Here is a 22,817-nt window from a genome sequence, read left to right as displayed (position 1 = left end):
TCCCCTCCCCCCAAAAAAAAAATTGTGGATTGGTGTTACTCACTAAACTTACTGAACTGCTGTACAAAAAAAAAAAAAAGAAATTCCGATTCACTTCAGTAAAGATCACGTTCCCTGTGTGAAAAGATTTTATTTACTGTATTTGTGGTATTGTGACACTTATCCTCCGTCGTTTAGATCTTTTTTTACCTCTCTTTACGGACTGGTACTCTCACTGGCCTTTTTTTTTTTCCTTTTTTTTTTGCGCTTTTTGTTGCTCTTGGCCTGTGTCTTTCCTATTCCTAACAGACTGTACAAAATGCTGCAAGTCTTTAGGATACAGACGGGGAAAATGTATTATATATGTCTTTGCGCTGTACATTACCTTTATACGGAGCTGTGCATATCAAAGTGAGTGGTTGCTGGTCCTCCTCTTTCTCCTCTTTTCTTCTCTCCTCCTCCTCTTCAACCTTCGTTATCCTACATCTCTCACTTTAGGTCCTTTATGATATTTATTTCACCACAATCCACCTTGTAAGAGCCGACTGCCTTATTGCTGTTTGTACACATTCATATTGAGAATTAAACCCAATGAAGAAGAGAAGAAAACGAACCTGATATGGTGAGGATCTTGAAGTCAGTGCTGAAGGAAAAGTTGCGTTCATTCCTGCGGCTCTAAGATATGTAAACAGTGGATGGGAAGCGAAGGAGGGTTCTCTCAATACATTTCAGTTCCATTCAAGGTAGTGCCCTCCGCGATAACCCGAGGCGTGGGAATGGAGGCGTGCGGGGAAAAATGGAAGCAGTTTGATCTTGATAACTTGCGCCTTACCAGACTCGCCACGACCTTTGAAGACACCAGCAAGGCCAACCCCCTCCCCCACCTCCCGCTCGTGACCTGTAATAGTCTTGTTCCTTCCTGTTCAGTATTTCCTTCCTTGTGTGTTCTATAGCGGCAAATGGCAGTTTTTTTCGTGGGAGAGGTAGCGTTCTTATCTTTTACGATCCTAATACATGTTTGGCCTTGTCGTTGTTGCGGCGCCATAACTCAGTCAATTTTGGTGTTTAATTTTTGTCATTCTTGAAAACTTTGGTCAGTGTAGAGCCATCCATAAGAATCTAAAGTGATCTGTAAGTCTAGAGAGAGAGAGAGAGAGAGAGAGAGACCATGGGATACTATTTATTTATTAATTTCTTAATGTAGTGACGTCAGGAGTTATACAACATCTTTCTCAGGAATAAAGGTTAGCTATTTATGACTCGATAGTCGTGCGTGCTGAGAATGGAATGTTAACTGGGCGTCTTTCTGACCCTCATCTGAGCATGGGGAACATCTAAATAATTCTGTTCTAGAGAGAGAGAGAGAGAGAGAGAGAGAGAGAGAGAGAGAGAGAGAGAGAGAGAGAGAGAGAGAGAGAGATTTTTCGAACATTTTTGCTTCTCATCTCGATTACTTTTGCCAGATTGTAGTGGAAGGCATTGAGATTCGAAGGCTATTTTCATATCCCTATAGATGGCTTGACGAGAATTGTGCATCATCAATGGGGAAATAGTCACTAGAACGTGATTTCTCATCTTTATGCTCTTAAATAGTCCTGACGAAAAAGCGCTGAAAAACACGAACAAAGGATAGAAACACTGATAACAAGAAGACCACAGGTAGATTGCATTGTTATGAATATCCAGGTGTCTCTGAACTCAAATAACCGCAGTCTCGTATGCATTGTAATGAACCAAGTCTCCCTGTAATGTTTTGTTCCCTCGTGAGAGACAGAATTAGGGAACCAAATCTTGAAATGTTGATTAAGGCCTGTTTCTCTCTCTCTCTCTCTCTCTCTCTCTCTCTCTCTCTCTCTCTCTCTCTCTCTCTCTCTCTCTCTCTCTCTCTCTCTCTCTCTCTCTCTCTCTCTCTGTCAATGCTGTGTGATGTGTGAGACAAGTCGAGTCCAAACACTTACACGGTCTTTTATTCTCTTTTCAGGATCTCATCTCAACTAGTCCACCGAATAACGTGATAATGTTGATTAAGAAACTAGATTCCTCAGATGTCATCTGATGGTTGCGCTGCTCCTGCTTTTGCTGACCGTGTTGAATATCTCACCTGAGGCACGAGAGACATAACGCTTTGGTCAGCCCACAGTTAACGAGAGTGGCGGGAGAAGCCTGTAGCGCCGCCTGGCCTGTTATGATGAGGCAACGGAGAACGTGGCTTGGCTCCCTCAAATGCCTAGCCACATAGTGACTCCTCGTGGGGACTCCCCTCAGGGCAGGGTGGCAGATCTGGCACGCTCGGGAAGAGTGAGTGGGGCCGGGGCTGTGGGCGAGGGTGGGGGAGACGCAGCTCAGCCCCAAGCTCAGACACAAAGCAAAGGCAAGATCTGGACGGTAGACGGGTGGACGGCAGGCGACCAAAAGAAGGTCGTGTCGCGCCATCACAGTAAATCCAACAACTTGAACAGTGGGACAAGTAGCTCTGACAGCGACAGCTACTCTGGAGGAAGTTCTGACAGCAGCACAGAGGATACCACCACCAGTGGAGGCAGCATCGGCTGTGGGCGGGGATGGGTGCGGTCGGAAGATTCCAGCCTCTGTTGTGGCTGTATGTGCTCAAAGACACCTGAAGGTGTACCAAATAAGACCAACGTTGACGGGTCAGTTTTATCTGGTAGAAGACAACTTGGTTTAAGCCGCCAGGCTAAATGTTCTCGTGCTCTAATCTTGAAAGAGGACAATGCCCGCTTCTTGCTGCTGGCGCTGGTGCTGCTGCTGTACATGGTGTTCGGTGCCCTGGTCTTTGAGGCCTTTGAGGAGGGCAATGAAATAAACGAAAGAGACAATTACTTGAGCAAATACTCCATTTCCCTCGAGGAGCTGAAGAAGGACATTGCCAGGAACAACGTGAGCCTGAGTCAGGTGGAGGACCTCTTGTACATTTGGGGCAACATGACAGACGACGGGCACAAGATGCACGGCAGGCGTCGTTGGGACTTCGCTGGGAGTTTTCACTTCGTCTACACAGTGGTGTCAACTATAGGTGAGTAATCCACGTTCTTCCCTCCTTCTGTTCATTACAAATGGATTTATACAAACTTTTTTTATGTTTGCTTTTTTTGTGTGTGGCGTGCAATTATGTTTCCTTATGAGCCATCTCTAAGCAAACTTGTGACGAAAAAGGCAAAAAAAGATGTCTGACCCTCTGCATGATTATGGTACATTAATATTGCATGCACCAGAATAGTCGGTAATGTTTTATGTCCTAGATCTCTATCCCAAGTGTTCTGTTCCTTCTACAAGAGTAACTAACATCTGCTATAGTGGTATTATCAGGTATTGTTAATGATTCTCTGCCTCGTGTCTAAATGTGGCTGTCTTGTTTATATATTGGTAACTTAATATTTCATTTATTTATTTACTATTTTCAGAGTAAGTTACAACTCTGATTTTTTTTCATTTGTGAAAAAGAAATCTGTCGAGGAGAATTTCAGTCTTTGAGCGAATGTACTGAATTGTATGAGTAATGCACCTATTATGTATGGAAGCTTTAGTAAATTTATGTATCTCGTTGTCTTATTATGAAAGGTGATCTAGGAATTCTCTGGCCGCAGACTTATGAATGATGTCCCTCTGTATTTGCACTGAACAGACCCTCAGCTGAGTCCCTCACCACATTCACTGGACAGTTGATCATTCTCAAGGAATACTTGGACTGAGGAGAGGCAGTTCTGTCCACCGATGATGACTGCTACTAACAGAAAAATAGTTACAGGATCACGAACTGTTGTACACCGAATCAAGAAAGTTTCCATGGACATTTACGAAAATAGTTGAAAGTTGAATAGACAGATCATTGCCTGAGTTACACCCAACCCCCTCCAACACACACACACACACACACACACACACACACACACACACCAGCCATACACACCATCAAAACTGAAGTACAGCACACACGCACATCGCCCAAAGTAGGCACGTAGGTGTGGCATAATTTTACGTGATAATGGAGATTCTGGGAAAGCCATGCAGCGGCCCATTCCTCCCCTGCCCGTGTGGGTGAAGGGAAGAGAACGGCCGCCACGCAAGGGAGAGTGGAACCATGAAGAATGTGTGACAGTGGAAAGTTTGATGTGTGCGTGTGTGTGTGTGTGTGTGTGGAGAGAGAGAAAGAGAGAGAGAGATCAGATTCATTTATAGCTACTTGCATAATGTATCACGTTAATCGCCTGGCTGCTGGAATGCTTCCCTCTTTGTTTTGTGTGGTAGTAATAAATGAATAACTAATGATGATGATGATGGTAATGGTTATGATCGTAGTAAAGCTAATAACAATGATAATCTTGATATCACTAATGCTGCTGCTGCTGCTGCTACTATCATTACTACTACTACTACTACTACTACTTCTACTGCTACTACTACTACTACTACTACTACTACTACTACTACTACTACTACTACTACTACTACTAATTATGATGATGATAACAATAATAATAATAATAATAATAATAATAAAAATAATGATAATAACAAATAATTACAAAATAATATCAGTAATTGGGTTGGTTATGGTAATTAGAGATAATTCTACGGCCCCCTCACTGTGTGTATGTGTGGACACTATTACTCTCTCTCTCTCTCTCTCTCTCTCTCTCTCTCTCTCTCTCTCTCTCTCTCTCTCTCTCTCTCTCTCTCTCTCTCTCTCTCTCTCTCTCTCTCTCTCTCTCTCTCTCTCTCGACATTCAAGGCGTGAATTCCTGTCGGTTGTCCCAAGGGCGCCCCGTGGATCGATGTAGGCCTACATAACTCTTGCCTTTTTTCTGTGGCTCGTCAATATCCGGATGGCCTTGTCTATAGGTCGTGGTGGTGGTGGTGGTGGTTACGTTTGTCAATAAGCAATACAGTGTTGGTTGATTTTGATTAACTGTGAGATAACTCGTGCGTTTGCAGAGATTATAAGAAAGATGCGGTTACGGATATTTACATTATTATTTACAATTATATTATTCTTATGTAAGTGGAGGAGGCCAAGGTCAACAAAAGCTTAGAATAAAAAAAATGCCCACTGAGATGCCAGTCCCTAGAGGAAATGGCCAAAATGGTTATCCAAAAATGACGCAGATGTGTCTGGAAACCTCCCTATAAGACAGAGTTCAAATCTTGGTTAAAGGTAGAGTAACACCCTGCTCTCACCTCCACTGTTCAGCGTTTTTCCTCGATCTCAAGTCCTCTGCTATGCTTGAAATCTGTCTGTGTCTAATTCATGAGGAGAGTATCAGCAGATTTGAGGACTAATGATTGAGACTAAACGAAGGAAGGAAGTGTTAAAAGTTACATGACTTCTGACCACGACAACTCCTCTGTACCCAAAGAAATTCATAGCATTTAAATACTGGTAATAGGTTGGCTCTGACACAGTAATGAAGAGAAGACTACTTGGAATATTTTATTACGAATCTCATATAGACTGTGTTCTTGGGAGAGGAAGCAAAGTTCTTTATTCTTGCCTAGAATCTCATGAAGACATTGATAGTGTTACTTCGATAAATGCCATGAGAAGTGTTCTCTTATATTAGAAGTCGCAATAATTAAGGAATGTGTGTGTGTGTATGTGTATGTGTGTATGTGTGTGTGTGTGTGTGTGTGTGTGTGAAGTAGATAGGCACACCGTCAAATATTTACATAGTGTGCGCGTTGCAAGTAATGAAATCTTTAGTGGTACAATACATGAATAGCGGATGATGACGCTTGGACCGCTTGCTACCGTGTTTGCTTCCCTGGATGATAACAGAGAGACTCACCCGTGGCACTGATATTCCTTTTGCCTGCCTTTATGTCTTGCACTCGTGACCAGGAAGTGGCCTTGATACAGTCGTGGTCAAAAGTCACGCAACACTATAGACTCATTTATTACTATGATCAGCGTTTTCCATGAATCTTAACCCTTTCACTGCGACACGAAACAATTAGCAGCACCAGAAACAACGCGTGAAGTCTTTTTAAGCATCTACAAGAAAGTTAGCAATGAAAAAAAGAATATATTTTGCAGTTTCTCCCTAGTTAAAAGATTGGATATGGCTGTAGAATAAGTAAAGATGTCTCAAAGTGATTGGTAATTAAAGGAAGGTGTACCTGGTGGCAGTCAAAGTGTTAAGTGATCTGGTATGCTAAGCGTCTACTAATTGCCAGATTCTGTAAGGAGACTAGATAAAATGCCTTGATACTGAGGAAAAATAAAACAGTGAAAAGAATGCAGCAGGTTACTTGACTTCTGACCAAGACTCTTCAGCTATGAGGAAAGAGTTCAGTTACATTGTCACTAAGGTCTGATAGCGAAGTCTGTAATTAATTCACATCCATCGTGTTACCGTGACCACTCGCAGGCCCAGATGCAGACGAACGCTAAGTGGCCTTTGGAAGAGTCCGCGATCCCCTGCCGGGTGCTTGATTTGTTCCTCTCCTGCCATTCATGGGCGTCCACGGAAGGCAATTAAGACTTCACTGATTGCAATTTAAAGCGAGGTATGAAAATTTGACGAGGTTATTTGATCATAGACGAGTGTGTGGCTTGAGTGCTGACGTGGCTGATACTTACGGTGACTCTTTCTGTACCTGACATTGTGTACACGTGTGGATGGCAGACAGGTGTTATAGGACAGCTTCTTTCTGTTCTTTTGATAGAGTTTCGCAGTTCACCATAGTTTATTTTGACAGAATTACTACGAGTTCATAATCAACGTTAATTATTTTTTTCTCTTTTGATCGAAAGCTTCAAAATTTAGAGCACTAAAGTTTTTTTTTTTTTTTCAGTTTGCATTATTTTCTTTTGATTTTTTTGTCCTACTTGATTTTGAAAGGACTCTCAAGTCTTCACAATATATATTGTTTTTATAAAACATTAGGTCTTTACAATTTATCTCATTTTGTTTTGATTGCGCACTTAATTCATCATTTCATTTTGACAGAATAGTTGGCAATTTATCTGATTCTGTTTTCACCATTTCACTTTGACAGAACAGTCTAAAATTTATCTGATTACATTTTTTTTTTTATTGAACATTGAATTTATCATCTCACTTTGACGGAACACCTCAAAATGCATTTTACAAATACAACGAGTAACCTTTGTTTTCATGATTAACTGACTGCTGCACCCTTTATAAATTCACGTCTCTTTTCTCCCCATCCCCCTTTACCTAGCTGCGTCCCCCTGGTAACCAATTAAACACGTGGAGGGAGCGCTATCTTATCGGCAAGACCCTTATCGTTATTGCTTTCCTATCACCCCATCCTCCTATCCATCTTGATCCCCTCTAAAATCCTAATGCACAAGAGTCACCCTCAGACCCCCACCAATATTTACGTCAACAGCGTAGTTGTATAATGTATCTGGGTAGTTAGCCGCTACATGAATCAGTGTTGGTATATATGAATAAGAAACTTGAGGCAATCGAGGTCAGTTTGCCTATGACTTCAGTGGCATCGGCTTAATAGGTTAAGAGGGGATATGATAGAGGTCTTTAAGTGGTATAGGGGATAAAACAAGCGTGACGTAAACGAAATTTTCAGTGTCAGTGATCAGGATAGAACAAGAAATGATGGGTTTACACTTAAAAAAATGTAGGAATTGGTTCGCAAACAGTGATAGGTGAATAGAATATACTCAGTACTCAGGTTGTTAGTGTTGAGTCATTAGGAAGCTTTAAAAGAAGATTAGACAAATTCATGGGTGCATTATTCTGTATGATGTGCTGCTAACTTGGGTCTTTTCTTCTTTGCTGTTTTAATTATATTTTTCGAGTCAGATGACCTTGTTGTTGCGGCGCCGTAGCTCTGTAGCTCAAGCAGAAGGCGTGTTCGCAGGAATTAACGGGTTATTGATTCATCACTTCCTTTCTTTGCCGTGTGAACATCAAAGTTGAGAGAGCAGAACATGAGCTAGTGTGCTACAGCTGCACGATAATTACTGGAACGCCAATACCTGCGGCCGCACTTTCAAAGTTACTTCCTACATCTTCCTCACAAACATTCCAGTGTTATGAAAAGAAACAGGAGAGTGAAAATACGTCTTTCTATGAGATATAGCACAGTTAAAAGAAAATTTCTATATAAACACGTCTAAAAGCTCAGGAAATGGTAATAAAAGATAAATGTGTGACGACAAGTGCCGCTTCTTCAAACAAAACCCAGCGTAAAAAAAATTAAGTAAATAAATAAATACATAAAAAAAACAACAATGAAAATACAGAAAGGGAAGGGGACATCGAGGACTCTTTTCTTTGTTAATTAATACAGTTCACATATTCCATAAATACATACTAACTAAGAAAACGACAGTAAAAGTGAAATTGTGCCTACACTTTTCTTAATAAGCATGTTCATGAAGGCAGACGAGACGCCACTACTTTGTTTTCACTAGAAATGTTAAATGATGACTAAAACTGTGATGCATCTGAGAGTTGGGATACTCTTGCCTAAAAAGTGTAGGATTTTGATCACGTTCATCACTCACCCTCGTTATGAAAATATGCTTCCACACAAACTCCTGAGGTCATCGTCAGCGTATATTTCAGTGTCGCTCTGTTTTTCCTGGAAAGTCCCTCGGCTTCCTGAAACTAGAATGGAATGTTGCCGGCACGTTCAGGTAAAGAAAAACGCAGCTAATGAAGGTCGTGCACCTGGCAACACTAACCAGGTGTTCCTGCTCACTTTTCATTTCCCGATTTATCAGTCGGATTTATGATGTTCATGGGAACTTCACTTTATTAATCAACATAACAGCCACGTTATTTGATACTGGCCGGCTCGATATTTATAGTCTATGGTATCTCATTTGTGTATTACTCTTACTTGGAGCAAAATAATGAAAGGATAAAGATTAGCCTTTACCTAATGTATAAGTGTACCTGACAATTAATGAAGGAGAGTGATGTGTAGACAATCGAACAAGGAAACGAACGCTAAACTATGAATAGGTATCCGCATTGGTCGTGCATGTTTGCAGCGTGTGAGTAAATGTGACCGGTCTTGTAAAATTTGTACATAAAAGGAAATAAAACAAAATGTACTTACAACGGAATAATGAGAAAGAACTGAAGAGGATAGAATAAACAAAAACACTATGAGCATAGTCTGGGGTTAACAACAGTCATAGGTAAATCAAATTCTATAAATGAAATCAAAGAAAACGAAAACAGTGAGGAGGAGAGAATCGTGTGAAAGGACAGTCACTGGAGAGAGTAGACGCAGCCTTTCTGCCGCCGTGACATGTAAAGAAAGTCACTCAGTAAAAACACGAACTTGGAATGCGTCTTTTGTGTTTCCTCATTATAGAAGTATTCTAAAAGTTTTCCGCTAGAATGTGCGATAGAATACATAAAGAACAAGGTAATGGTCCTTCTTTTAGTCAACTGTTTTTCTGACTCTGTAGAGCAGGAGGCAGAGGAAGCAGAGTAGCACAGTTTGAGTATACGTTGATATACGTGTATGAGTAAATTGGGCGTTTTGTTGTTCATCACCACTCAGTAAAGCAGAAGAAACCTGATAGCTGGTGATTACACTAATGACACGACACCTCAATACCGCACCAGTTTGAAGAAGGAATGCTCAAAACTATAGATGATTTTTTGCAAGTACCCCGAATGGTTTCCCCGACTCGCCCAAAGGAATGTAATCATACGGCCATACATGATTACCGATTTCTTAGTGGCTTGATTACATGAAAGAAAAATATCCTCCGCCACCCACCACACCGCAGTGAGTGATAGATATGTAAGCATTTTTCTTTGATATTCTCTCTAACTCTGGTCTTAAGTCACTGTCTGAGAGCAGCAGGGGGAGTATATGTCTCAGAGCTTCAGTACAGCCTGCACCGTCAGTATGGACAGCGGTATCTGGCAGACAGACAGGCAGACAGGTAGACAGGCACTTGTCTTATAAATATCCAGCATTTGTCCAACTTACTTCTATTCTTACAAGACAAGAACGACGTACCGATGGAAAATGTATATTCATATGTGTTCGTTGTCAATAAAAGAAAGGTGCGGGCAGTTGACATTTGAGTGATTTTTATGATTCAAGATATCCTGTATTATTTCACCTGCTTATCTTCGGAGCAGTTCACTTGGGAGAAAGGAGGAAGCCCCACAGCTGCGTCACACACTGTGCTGTAAGGGTTGTTTGTCTGCTAGAACATACTTGTTAAAAAAAAAAAAAAACTGATTTATACGTACGGGCAAAAAGTTCAAAATAACAGCAGGAGGAGAAATGGTGTGTGTGTGTGTGTGTGTGTGTGTCTGTATACATAAGATACAGACATAAGGGCAAATCGTGTCTTCGTGTATGGAAATTGTACATTTGTAACGTCTGTACAAGAAGGAAGGGGCGGAAACATGATGATGATGATGATGATGATGATGATGAAATAGGAGAAAAGGAAGAGAAGGAGCATAACAGATCACACAGTTAAGCCAAACAGCAACAAACTTTCTAGTAGAACTGCTAGAGATCTTACCTCTAACCACCTAACCAATTAGCAAAAAATGACAAGGAGGAGGAGGAGAAGGAGGAGGAGGAGTAGGAGTAGAAGCAACAATCACAATGACATTGATAGAGAAGACGCAGGCGTTGATGGATACACTTGTGAGTTTCGTCTGCATAACTGAGAGGAGGCTATAGGTATTTTTAGGAGCTCTAACCTTCTCTGCAGGGATGTGGGGGCTGGGTGGCTGGGCGGGGAGGTGGTGGTGGTATTGGTGTCGCCGAGACTGACATGAAGGACGGCCGGCAGCGGTGAGGAGGGGAGGTGTAGCTGTAGTTTGTGGTCCCCTCGCGATGGTAGGCCGGTACAGGGAAGAGGATGATTCTTTATACATAAATGCCAGCAACCAGGGAAGGAGGGAAAGGTCGGGCATGTCATAGGCTTGGTTGCTCCTGAAGAAAGCTGGCAAACAGGCGAGCAGAAAGGAGGACGAGTGGAAGTACACGGTAGAATAAGGCATGAGAGACTGACGGGTTGTTGACGATGCCTCTGCTGCTGCTGTATCAGTGATGGTGACATTGTGGTGTCAACGTTGAGAGCATATCAGAGAGAGAGAGAGAGAGAGAGGGAGAGAGAGAGAGAGAGAGTGTCAAGGATTTCTCTCTGTCTGGTTGTTTGTCACGAGTCACATTTTATCTCGATCTCTCCCCAACGACATAATTTCGCCGGATAACTTGAGGCTGACGGAATAATCTCAGTCTGTGTTCCTTATTCGTAATTGTGGAATAGGAAACAGGAATGGAGACTGGGAAATCCCTTGTATTATTATTATTGTTATTATTAAGTAGTAGTAGTAGTAGTAGTAGTAGTAGTAGTAGTAGAAGTAGTAGTAACTGTTTTTGTTATCGCTGTTGTTGTTCCTTTATTTTCCCCCAACGACATGATCAATTTTTCCGGCTTTGGGGAAACTATGAGCCGTAGCACGAACTGTAGCGCCGTGCATAATACAAAGGGGTGCGAGGTTACTGGGGGCAGCCGTCAGTGTGTTGGTGCGACCCCGCCACTCCACTACTGCCGGAACAACACAGGAAAGTCCCCAGCCAGTGGTAATTGCGATCAATACTCCCATTTGGTGCATAAACTTCGTCTACTCAGGATTACACCACGTACCGGACCCACTACCCATCCCAGGTTACGATTTTCCTCACATTTTGACTGATTTATTGCGCAATACCACGAATTATAGGAAAGAAACCAACGTTCTAATGATAATCCTGACCAAAATTAACGTACCCTGGAACTTAATTTCCCTCTATGCAAATTTTCACTCTCTGCTCACTGAATTCACAATTTTTCGTAGCGTAATATTTCGTAGCGTAGTCATGTTAAACGGACGATTCCAGAACAACAAGAGAAGCCGCGTTCCCAAGGCCTCTCATGTATTAAAGTAGCTTAAGCGGTAGGAAGAAGAGAAAAACGGTACAAGGCAGAGAGTCCCTAAGTTTCCCCGTGAAAGGGATGAAGGGCTGAAGATACTACTTAACTCTTGCATTAATAAGACAGGCAGGATAATGATGGGAGTAAGTAGAAAGCCTTGTCAAGTGGGCGAGGGCAGGAAGAGGGGAGCGCATTTTACAAGATCAAAGAAGCAGCACCCACGAAAAGAGCGGTGGAGGATAACAGGAGATACAGCACTACCGCAAACTTAACCTAGCGTAATCTAACTTAACCTCGCACGGGATGCAACGTTGTCGCAAATTTAACCTAACCTAGAGAGAGAGAGAGAGAGAGAGAGAGAGAGAGAGAGAGAGAGAGAGAGAGAGAGAGAGATACTTCCATACAGACAGACTGACAAAGAGACAGACACAAACAACCAAAAAAAAAAAAAAAAATGACAGATTCACAAACATGTGTAAGTGATATTTTTTTTTACTGTATAATATTCTACCCCGTAAAATACAAACTCGTCAGTAAGAACATAAGAACATAAGAAATAAAGGAAGCTGCAAGAAGCAATCAGGTTTACACGTGGCAGTCCCTGTATAAAATATATCTACCTATTTCCACTTATCATCCCCCATCCATAAACCCGTCAAATCTTCTCTTAAAGCTCCCTAATGTCTTAGCACTAAGAATATGACGACTGAGTCCGTTCCACTCATCTACCACTCTATTTGAGAATCAATTTCTTCCTATCTCTTTCTTAAACCTGAATTTTTCAAGTTTGAACCCGTTATGTATTGTTCTATCCTGGTTGCTGATCCTAAGAATGAATTAGCAGTCAAAAGTTGAATATTTCCGTCGCTTTAACAGAAAAATTAATCAATTCTGGGTTTCGTCAGGTGTCACGATACAGGTGTTATTTATAAACCCACGAAACGGAGTGCATTTTTATTCATATTATGGATTTCCGCTGTTTATTTTCTGTAGTTGTGGTCCTGTGGTGTCTATGTGTGTGTGTGTGTGTGTGTGTGTGTGTGTGGTTGATGGAAAGGAAGGCTAGTTCTATATTCAGTATTGCTTCTGATTCTATTTTCTTTTCCTAGGAGTGAAAGCAAGCGATCTTTTCCCACAATGATTAAAGATTCTAAGAAGTAAATCTGATACAGAGCCGAAGATTAATACGAGTCAGGAAGCAAGGAAAGGGAAGCAACTGAATAACTGATACGAACTTGAATATGACACACAGGACGCAAAGCAGGGAAGTTGTTAGAGGATTCAGTCAGACACCTGCTGTGTTCTGCCGTGCTGACATTAACGATAAGGTCGAAGAAATAGATGTGTGATTTTTTTATGTGTCTATTCCAGGCACTTTGTAATTGTCACGATAAGTTTGCAGACTCACTCCTCTTTTTTTTCTATTTTCCATCATTATTTAGTCTGTTTACATTAACGTGAAATTTTGGTTCTTACTATTAATTGAAAGAAAATATCTGCCATAAAAAGCACAAGTTTACAAAATTAATGCATTCCTTGATTCCATTCAACTTAAAAATCACAAAGCAAGCTTACAAATATTATGCATATTTTATCCCTGTATATTACATAAAACATTCATTCTACGTATTATAAAAAAAAAAAACAATAATACTGCGCACGCTTAGGTGTTATAGATGTCAGATAAATGTTTATCCTAACGTGCCGACAGAAGCATATTATATCAGCCAAAGTGTAGTGTCTACTTGACGTAATGAGCCAGTATAGTATGTGAACCAGTGTTGCGGATACTGCGTCCGTGCGTCACTCCCACCCACCACATGAAGCTGAGTGAATGGCTGGCTCTCTTGCTGCGTCGCTGTGTGCCAGCCGTTTGTGATTCCAGGTAATGGAGAGCAGTAATTACCAATATAGATGGAGTGTTTTGAATATTTTTTTTCTTTGTATTTCAGTTTTTATTATTTTCATGGTATTTTTTCACGTTTTTTTTTTCCTTATGCACCGCTTCATTGTAGAAGGGAATACACGGAAGCGCTTGAAGCTTTTCTGCCCAAACATCTTTTTTTTTTTTACACACACTCACTCACTCGCTCGCTACATCGTGATTTTCTCTGCAATAAAGCAATTCAAGTAATTTTTGCCAGAAGCTTTCACATCTTGTCTCTCAATACGCTCTACACACACACACACACACACACACACACACACACACACACACACACACATCATTACGTTGGGTTTTTCTCGTCTCCTGCCTGTCCTCCCCTGGCTCACTACCGTCACGTGTCACACAGGCGAGCATGTTCACATAAACTGTTTCCAGCTTTGTATAAGTTTCAAGATTTTCGGATTTTTATCGTGTGTAATGGATGACTGTGTTTAGATTTAACGAGATGTTGTTTAACGCATCAAAACAAGAAATAATGATATTGGCATGATAAAGAACGGTGTCAGTGATCGGTGTCCCAGTTGTGCAAATGTAGTACAATCAATTACAGTGATTCAGGTGTCAGCCTTTGCATCTTTCATGTAGTGACTTTTTAAGTTGTAATGCTGCAACACGAATGAACCAGTTTGAATAGGAATATAGTTCTTTGTAATATTAGTCGCTATGAGTGAAAAAATTAAGACATAGTAATGACCTCAGGTGAAATATCTATGTATTTGTGAGAATATTACCAGACAATACTAAATGAAATGTCAACGCCAACATCTCTTTCCGGCCTGTGTCTCCTCCACAAAAGCCCATTCCCTCGTCACACACCAACGCCGCACAACATCCTTCTGGCCTACCCTGCGAGTCAAAAAGTGTTCCTCGCACTTCGCCCATGCAAGTAGTGTCTGCAGTAAGACTTAATGCGAGTCGCGGCAGGGAAGCTTTCAATTATTCAGCGCGTCTTATTGTAGGCTCTCCAGTCTATTTCTGGGAGCAGCGCGGCGGCGGCGGCCCGTCACGTCATTCGCTGAGAGGGTTATTATGTTTTTCTCTGATGTACTACGTGTCAGCTTACCTCGTGATGTGGAATGGCTGGCTCGTAGATGTTGCTGTCGTGAATGGGGAAGAGGAATCGTGGGAAGAATGGCAGCAGTGGTGATGGCAGTTTTTCTTTTTTTTTCTTTTTTTTTCTTTTTGCTTTTTAGAAGTGGTGGCGGTGCTTTTGATTGGTGGTTGTTGTAGTAGTGGTAGTGGCAAACATGGTGGTGCGGTCTGTGGCTGGGGTGGTACTGCTGGTGGTGGAGAAAAAGAAAGGAATATTGTAAGGTGATGTCTTGGTGATGATGGGAGTTGTGATGGTGGTGGTGGTAGTCTATCAGTCAGTCTGTATGTCTGTCTATCTATGTATCTATTTATGTATCTATTTATCTATGGCCATGTATGTATATATGTATGTACGAGTACTCGTATGTATGTATCTATCTACCAATGTAATGAGGCTGATATCCTTCCGTAATGAAAGAAGGGCAGCCAAGGTTAAGTCTCATTAAAGTTTTGGTAAATAGCATGTTAGTGGTGGTGATGGTGGTGGAGGTAGTGGTGTTAATGGTGGTGGTTGTTGGTGGTGGTGGTGGTGGTGGTGGTAATAATGATGTTTAAACGTGTCACTTCGCAGAGTTTCGTTACTTCTAGCATTTCGTTATAATAATTAGAATATTCATCGTCTAGATAAATACACCTAAGTTTCACCGAAGTTCAGAGTAATTTTCTGATTATAAAATAGTTTGGTGGTGGTGGTGGTGGTGGACATGTGACTTGCTGGAAAGGTTCGGTCTAATACTCGTATAAAATTCAGTTTCACGAGTTCATATTAATTTTCAACAGTTTCCTCACCCTTCTCCCCACGCCACATTCCTGCAAATCCTGCTCTACAGGGAGAAAACGTTCAACACATGCGCAGATTCCCTCACCGCCATCACCACCACGTAGTGTCACTCACCTGCACTGCCCTTCATCCTCGTCCCCTTCCCACCACGACCCCAAGCTTGATTCGCATTGCTTTCTCATCAGGACGATTTTCAAAGACCACAGATATTAATAGCCGGTTTTTTATTATTTTATTTCACTTATGACGCGGAATCGTTGTCAAACTATCACAGGAATCATGAAAACACCCTTAAAATTAATCAGTAAGCTCCATCACAACCTTGGAAGTAGTCGGGATAAGACACTGAGCACTGAAACGTCTGAGAACACGGTCCTTGAACTCGGTCCCCCCTCACAGTGACGCCTGATGACAACACACATGCACATTCCTCCGCCCACGTCCCCCTCCAGGCTGAGGTCACGGCTCGCGGCCACACGCTGACACAAGGAGATAGACAAATGCAGGGTTCCATTAAGATTCACACTAAGATAACATGCTTGCAGGGACTTACCATTAAGAACCTACCGAAGCCTAAGAGGAAGACGGTGAAGAGTGAAAACACGAGCAGGAATTGTTAGTAAATGCAAAAGATTGATTAGTTTTAAAGAGAATTCAACATAGACTCTTTGTCGTTGCCTACTTTCTGCTGTTGCAAGGAGAGGATGACCTACGTAGCAAGCGATTTATTTGAAAAGTAAAATCAGCAAACAAGAATTCATAGAAAAAGACGAGGGATTTGGAAGAGAAGATAACGTAAGGTCTGTTTGTTCTCCTACTGTCAGATCGAGTTTTGGGGAAGGGAATGTATAAGATAGCTGGTGTTGTGTTTAGATTGTTACCCCAGTACCTCGCAGCCATGACTGGACGTGCTTTGATGGACGGCTCATCCAGAACAGACAGGAAGCTTCGCAGAACAACACTTTCGGGACTTTGTGGACAACTTGTAGAGTCACGTTGATACTTCTCGTGAAACTAAACTCCATTTCAATTTTATTTAGACTTGAAACAGATAAGATGTGTTTTGTTGCATTTCTACGTTAAGTGTTTGCTTTAATGATTAATTTATTGGTTGATCAATTGGCTGGTTTATTATTGCGGTGCCTTAAAACAATCAGTTAATTAGTTCATCAATAATTCAGTTTTATGGTTCTGGAGATTGGTAAATACTAAAAATATTTACGCAGAGCCCTAATGCGAAACTAGAAAAAAAGTTACGAACCAAACACTGTCAGTGTCAGAAGGCTTCAAAGAGAAATTCAACAGGATAAAAAAAAAAGAAAGAAAAGAAGAAGAAGAAGAAGAAGAAGAAGAAGAAGAACCAGTAGCAACCTGATTTTTTAATTTCCAGCGCAGATGTTAAGCTGAGTTCTCCCCAGTGAAAATTTTAACGAATAACGAAACATTCCAGCAAGGCAGTTTGCAGTCGTGTAAAAAAAGAGTTTCTCAGACATGTAATATATATATGTGAGTGTTTCTTCATTACATATTAAGAATCTCATCATCCCAACTTTCTCTGACGTACGATGGAGGTGTGTGTTTCTTCATTAAGTATAGATACACCCAAGCAAACAAGAGGTGGTCCCAGTTGAAACCTAATGGCAGAAAATGCACATTATTCACATTAACAATGAAGTTTTATCCTATTCCGGCCTTTCTATCCACCGCTGTCATTATAGCACGAGTATATACTAGAATATAATACATGAGAACAGATACTAGGAAACCTGCTGATGAACCTACTGCTAGGAACAATAAACTGCATGTTGGATGCGACGGTTGAAATAGAAGTTTAGTTTATTGCCTATGTAGTATTCAATGTATGCCTTCCAGCACGCAATAGTCTGTTTCCTTGGTCAGTGTCATGAATGCTCCACCTATTCCACGGCTCTGGAGGTGAAGGTTGGTAAATACCTATGATATTTATACTAGATTGTATCGTGCTCAGTACTTACCGTCCCTCGTTATTCCTGCTTAGTCCCATGAATGTAATTAATTAATGTAATTAATGTAATTAATGGTCCTCTACGTTGGTAGATGCTAAAGATGCATACAGAGGAATGTATAATGCAGTGCTCTTGCTAATAGTCTATTCTTCCCTTCATGTAATTTCCTTTGTCTAGGATAGCATCATGAATGAGTAATTTATGGTCCTGGAGATTGATAAATACTAAAAATATTTACGTACATTTAGCTCACGAGCGGCGTTTTCTGAGGGAAATTCTTCTTTTTTAATCCTTCCTTAGAGGGTCATATTTTTAAACAGCCCATTCCATGACGAGACTTATGCCGAAAATTATAGCAGTTTCGTAAAAGTTCGTAGAGGTGATTTTCCTTCATGGATTGTGAGTAGAAGGGAAGATTTATTCGGTAATTTGCACCGGAGTTAGGGAAGGGCAGAAGGAAACAAGGAGGTGTATACAGCTCTTCTCGGTAGTTTGTCAATAAGCGTAAACTAAAAGTTGGGTGTGGCAGCAGTCCTGTGCAGCGCCACGTCTTTGTTCATGAATGTCAGGTCACGTAAACACCCGATGGAAGACTAACACCTCAATTTAAGCCTTACCCACCCACAGCAAGTCTGGAATTTTCTGGATTGTGATCTCTGTTACATTATTTAGTAGTGGTTTAATACTCGTAGTCAGTAGATTTATAATGAAGTCCTCCTCCTCTTCCCCTCCCCCCCCTCTCTCTCTCTCTCTCTCTCTCTCTCTCTTGTTATGTGAATTGAAAAGTAACCTGAAAACAAAATATAGAAAGGACCATTGTTGTCTCTATTCGTAAGTCCTTAGACAGTCAACGCAGAAAGAGAAAAAAGCTCAGAGTAAAGAATATTGTTTATCATCAGTACAGAACGATGCATATCATAATAACACAATAATTTGAATTGCAGATAAATAGGAAAGATTTAAAAAAAAAAAAGCAGTGATGTAATGAAAGCTAGGCATCAAAGCGAGTCAGAGTGTCAGATACTGGGAGGACCGGGTACTCTTAAGAATGGGATTGGACAGTGAGTAGTGACCTTTCGGCTGAGAGCTGAGGGAAGTAAGGGAATTGGTCAGGCAAAGGTCACTCTGGAGGGTCACTGAAATAGTGATGCATTGACCTTTCCATCCACTCAGTAAGGGTAGCGATCGATATCGGCGACTACTACTTTGGTCTCGTATCAAAATAACAGTGGTATTCTTGGCCTTGAATGTGGTGTTGTGTGACCGATATATTGCCGCGCAGTCTAGCTGACCCTCGGCTCCTCCCTCCCGGTGCGCGCGCCGCCCAGACGAGGCTTAATGTTGTCGTTCCAAGATTTGAAACTACACGCCTCAGAACAAGCCTTCCGATAGCAAGAGTCAATGCGCTGCGCCCTTAACGCACGCTCTCCGTCCTGCTGGCAGTGTCGGGTTGTCAGGGGATTTTTGTTGATGTAGTTCGTTTCTCTTTCTCTTTCTGTGTGTGTGTGTGTGTGTGTGTGTGTGTGTGTGTGTAAATATTCATATGTGTAGAGTTATCTGAAGTTAGGTCATGTTCTTCAAATTATTTCATACAAAAAAGCACCATCAGACAACTTTCTCACTCATATCACAACCATTTACTTCTGGCCTTCGTGGAACTTTGTGGAACACTTTATTGGTTTATATATTAATGTCTGTATAATATACTAACCGGTACGTACTGTTCTGCCCTGGCAAGCGACCACTGCCATCCATTCTTCCCGGCTTCTCTTTGCCTTCAAACATCATAACTGACTTTTCTTTCTGTTCTCATGATTTAAACAAGTGTATATTTTTTCTTAACAGTGCATCTCTCATGCTAATATTTGTGTACTCCGTGTATGTGTGCGTGTGTGTGTGTGTGTGTGTGTTTCATGAGTAAATGAGGAAATCTTGCAGTCACTATTAATGGTATGGAATTAGTAAATAAGAAGAGAGCCTCAATATCTAAGACTGCCCTGTGGAGGGCTAAGCGAGGCGGAGAAAGAAAAAGATGGAGCAGGAGAAGCAGGAGGTCGCGTGGAAGTCGTCTGCTCTTGAGATTCCACAATGTTATGACGCCATCTGCCAGTCCAATCTCCTCTCTCTTTATCCGCCTTTCCCGGGCGGCCCTCCCTTCCGCTTGCACTCGCCTCGACCGGCGACAACCCATCATTTTGCCTCACAGTCACTTACTCAAAGAAAATCACGTTCATTTAAAGTGTAAATATCTATGTATGACCTTCTTAGAATGCAGTGTTTTTATTCAGAAAGCCGTCTGCATCTTAAGGACAGGTGAACGCTTCCACGACGTCGTTTGAGTATTTTGTCCCACAGAGCGTGACCAATGGGCGTCTCCTGTATTAGTGCTGACAGACAGACCGGGGAATTCTTCTCTTTGGTGTAATTATTTGAATAAAAGCCGCCATCAAACACAGGATGCACCATAAATTACTGACATTTCATTATAGCACACAAGCAAAGTGTTTGTGTAGAGCTGCGCTCGATCATCTTGCTCTACTACCGTGTGGGCGACTCCTGTGTCATCCTTATTCATCACTTTAACAACCAGTCGCATCCAGTTTTGTACCCTGCGGACGATAATTATTTCATAAGAAAATATCCCGTAGTTACACATATTGCTTTGCCATAGTGGCTGTTTTTTTTTTTTTTTTTTTATTATTTATTCAGTTCATTAATATTTGTTTTCATGAACGCCCCTGTTGCACTAAATAAACGTAGAAGAAGGATTTAAAGTGACCGATTACTCGTTTTCTTTGCGCGCACATGCTGTCTCCCGAGTGTACTTCATATACAATGGAAATGAAGGTGAATAGTACGTTCTTCTATACACTTGCCCTTGTGTATCTGTCAGGGTGAGGCGTACACCATTTCTGTTTTCTCTGAGGACAACCATACACACACACACACACACAAACACGATGGAGGAAGAGCTAGTCTTGCACTCCTGCTGGGAAAGTCAGGTTGCAACTCTTCGGCTCATGTCGTGTACTCATTCAGTGAAAGTGTGCAAACCTGATTGGTCATTCCCATCCCGAGACTCGAATAAAGAAACTCTAGTACCAGCCAAGGGAGCTAGCCCCTGCACGACCCTTTGGGGATTCAAAAAAAAAAAAAAGTAATAATAATTCCTCAGTATAGTCTGTATAATTATTGACATTCTGAGAATACATTAAATTCTCATCCTTAGAAAAAAATGAAAAATAGATAACTATTATTTAAGCTTTTCTGAAGATGACGATTTAATGAATTCCCGAAACGTCAATAATTATTAAAAGTTTCCCGATTTTTTTTTTTTTCTCGCATGGAGAAAAAATATGAGAGAGAGAGAGAGAAAAAAAAAAAGAGAGAAAAAGAGAGAGAGAGAGAGAGAGAGAGAGAGAGAGAGAGAGAGAGAGAGAGAGAGAGAGAGAGAGAGAGAGAGAGAGAGATAGAGTAGCAACAGCAGCAGCAGCAGTAGGAGCAGCAGCAGAAGGAATACATACGAGTAGGTACACGCACAGGAGACAAGCATTACGAGTGTTGTGGTGGAAGGAAGATCACAACTCCTCGGCTTGCGTGGCGAGGCCATTCACTGCCAGGTGGACAAGAGCTACAGGTAAGGTACAGCCTTCCACATTCCCGCCTCACGTGTCTCCACGGATCGCCTAAGGAAGCGCTACTAGCGTCTCATTCCTGACCCAGTTTCTCGGGTCGTGCAGTACGGTAACAGAGACGCCACGTGCCTCCTCACCAGCTAAAGTCTTTTCTCTCATAGCGTCTTTTAAAAGACACTGACTTCCTTCTTTTTCCCAGCCTTCATCAGTTTGTTGACACCAAGACAGCGGGAACATTCAGGGTTCGTCCCCATGTATAGCTAGGTGTTCCCCTTGCCAGCCCTTGCCATGGTTCCTTGCCTCAACCAGAGTAAACAGCGCCACGTGCGGCATGGCGAAAAAAACTACAAGGTATTTCAAACAAAAAAAAATGTGACGAAAATCAAACTAAATGAATAATGCACAAACACATTTTCGGAGGGATAATTGAAATGGTTCCTGCTCCTCTTGATTGATTGATTGATTGATTTATGATGAAGAGGAGCACGAACCATTTCAAGTTCCCGCTGAAGGAAGACTTCCCCCAAACCTTCTTCCTAAGTCACGCCCTCGCCAATCTCTGCCACATTCTGGCTTTTAAAAAATTCAATTCAGCTTTTACTGACCCCTTCCTACCATCTCTCTCTCTCTCTCTCTCTCTCTCTCTCTCTCTCTCTCTCTCTCTCTCTCTCTCTCTCTCTCTCTCTCTCTCTCTCTCTCTCTCTCTCTCTCTGATAAGTTGTGAATGTTGAGTTTCGTTATAGACATCTTTCCCTTGGACTTCCTGTGCAGCAGCTTCCTTGATCATTGCTTTCAAGTTCAAGTTCATTGTATCAGTGTCGTTCCAAGCTTGATTAGTTTTCTTTCAGATGAAAATTAGCTTAATCTTTTTTTTATTTATTTTTTCCTTTGCTTGGATAGATTTCTTCCTAAGAAGTAACTTTTTTTTTTTCATCTAAAACTCTAACATTATTGTGCATCCCTTTCACCGCTCCTTACAATTTCATAGCAGTTATATATTAAATGTACTTTTTATGTATCATGAACTTGTGTCGCATTCAACTTAACTATTTGGTTTACATTACCTACACACACAACTTTCTCTATTGTATTATCAAGGACATTTACCACTTCCCCTTGATTTAATTAAGTATTACAGTATTAAGTATTAAGTATTATTCTCTATTTTCTTTCTGCCCCAAGTACCAAGCAGGCTGACAGTGCCATTCATTTAATTTCTCCAACCAAAAGTTCCTTGATACTCGTTAATATTTTATCACCAGCGATGCCTCTCCCCCACACTGTAGGCTGAGCATCCTTACGCCCCTCCTGTTCCCTGACTACCAAATGAACCTCTGATGTGATACACGATAGAAAGCTTCCTAGTACTGTGGATGGACTCTGTAAACACCCGTGCTCCGAGGACGGGATACCTAGGACTGCCTAAGCAGCTTAGAACCTTGTGTGTGTGTGTGTGTGTGTGTGTGTGTGTGTGTGT

General features: G+C 41.5%; 1 protein-coding gene across 5 annotated transcripts in view; it reads left to right on the top strand.

Annotated features, from left to right (window-relative positions):
- Positions 1-22,817, top strand: part of LOC135107077 (potassium channel subfamily K member 13-like) — a 112,520-nt gene that overhangs the window by 70,592 nt on the left and 19,111 nt on the right. For all 5 annotated transcript variants that reach the window (XM_064016698.1, XM_064016699.1, XM_064016701.1 and 2 more), the window contains one exon: positions 1,961-3,013. In XM_064016698.1, the coding sequence (XP_063872768.1) occupies positions 2,203-3,013 (811 nt within the window). In that variant the 5' untranslated portion in view covers positions 1,961-2,202. The remainder of the gene's footprint in view (positions 1-1,960; positions 3,014-22,817) is intronic.

This window comes from Scylla paramamosain, chromosome 14, assembly GCF_035594125.1.
Source record: "Scylla paramamosain isolate STU-SP2022 chromosome 14, ASM3559412v1, whole genome shotgun sequence".
In the NCBI taxonomy this organism is placed as follows: Eukaryota; Metazoa; Arthropoda; class Malacostraca; order Decapoda; family Portunidae; genus Scylla; species Scylla paramamosain.
This window is presented reverse-complemented; position numbering and strand designations above follow the sequence as displayed.